General features: G+C 61.9%; 1 protein-coding gene across 1 annotated transcript in view; it reads right to left on the bottom strand.

Annotated features, from left to right (window-relative positions):
- The window catches only part of IFITM10 (interferon induced transmembrane protein 10), a gene marked incomplete at its 5' end in the record, with an annotated part of 9,333 nt that extends 8,954 nt beyond the window's left edge, over positions 1 to 379 (bottom strand). Inside the window, one exon of the mRNA XM_010158056.1 lies at positions 8 to 379. Within this exon, the coding sequence (XP_010156358.1) occupies positions 8 to 379 (372 nt within the window). The remainder of the gene's footprint in view (positions 1 to 7) is intronic.
- Positions 380 to 383: the final 4 nt, after the last annotated feature.

Genomic DNA, 383 nt, shown 5'->3' with positions numbered 1-383 from the left:
TACTCACTTTCAGTGAATAGGCCAAGGCAATGAAGCCGAGGCAGCAGAAGTTGAGGTATACGAAGTTGAAGATGGACCAGAGATAGTAGTCATTCACCTCCGTGGTGTCAGGGTAGATTTCGATGACGGTGGTGGGATTGGTCATCGTCTTCTTCTCCACGGAGTGCTTGCACGGGACCGCCGGCCGCAGGCTGTCCCCTTTGCAGCTCTTGCTCTCCATGAGATAAACGGCGGAAGAGGGGGACAGGACGGGCGAAGCTTGCCGGAGAGCCGGGGGCTTAGCGATGCAGGCGAAGCAGCCCTGCGGGGGCCCCTGGGGGGGTCTGGGGGTCCAGGCCACCCCCTCGAAGGGGCACGGCAGGCCCAGGGGGGGGTCCTGTGTC

The sequence above is a fragment of the Eurypyga helias genome, unplaced genomic scaffold, assembly GCF_000690775.1.
Source record: "Eurypyga helias isolate BGI_N326 unplaced genomic scaffold, ASM69077v1 scaffold28448, whole genome shotgun sequence".
Classification (NCBI taxonomy): Eukaryota; Metazoa; Chordata; class Aves; order Eurypygiformes; family Eurypygidae; genus Eurypyga; species Eurypyga helias.
Note: the sequence above shows the minus strand (reverse complement) of the source record. Positions and strands in the feature narration are given on the sequence as shown.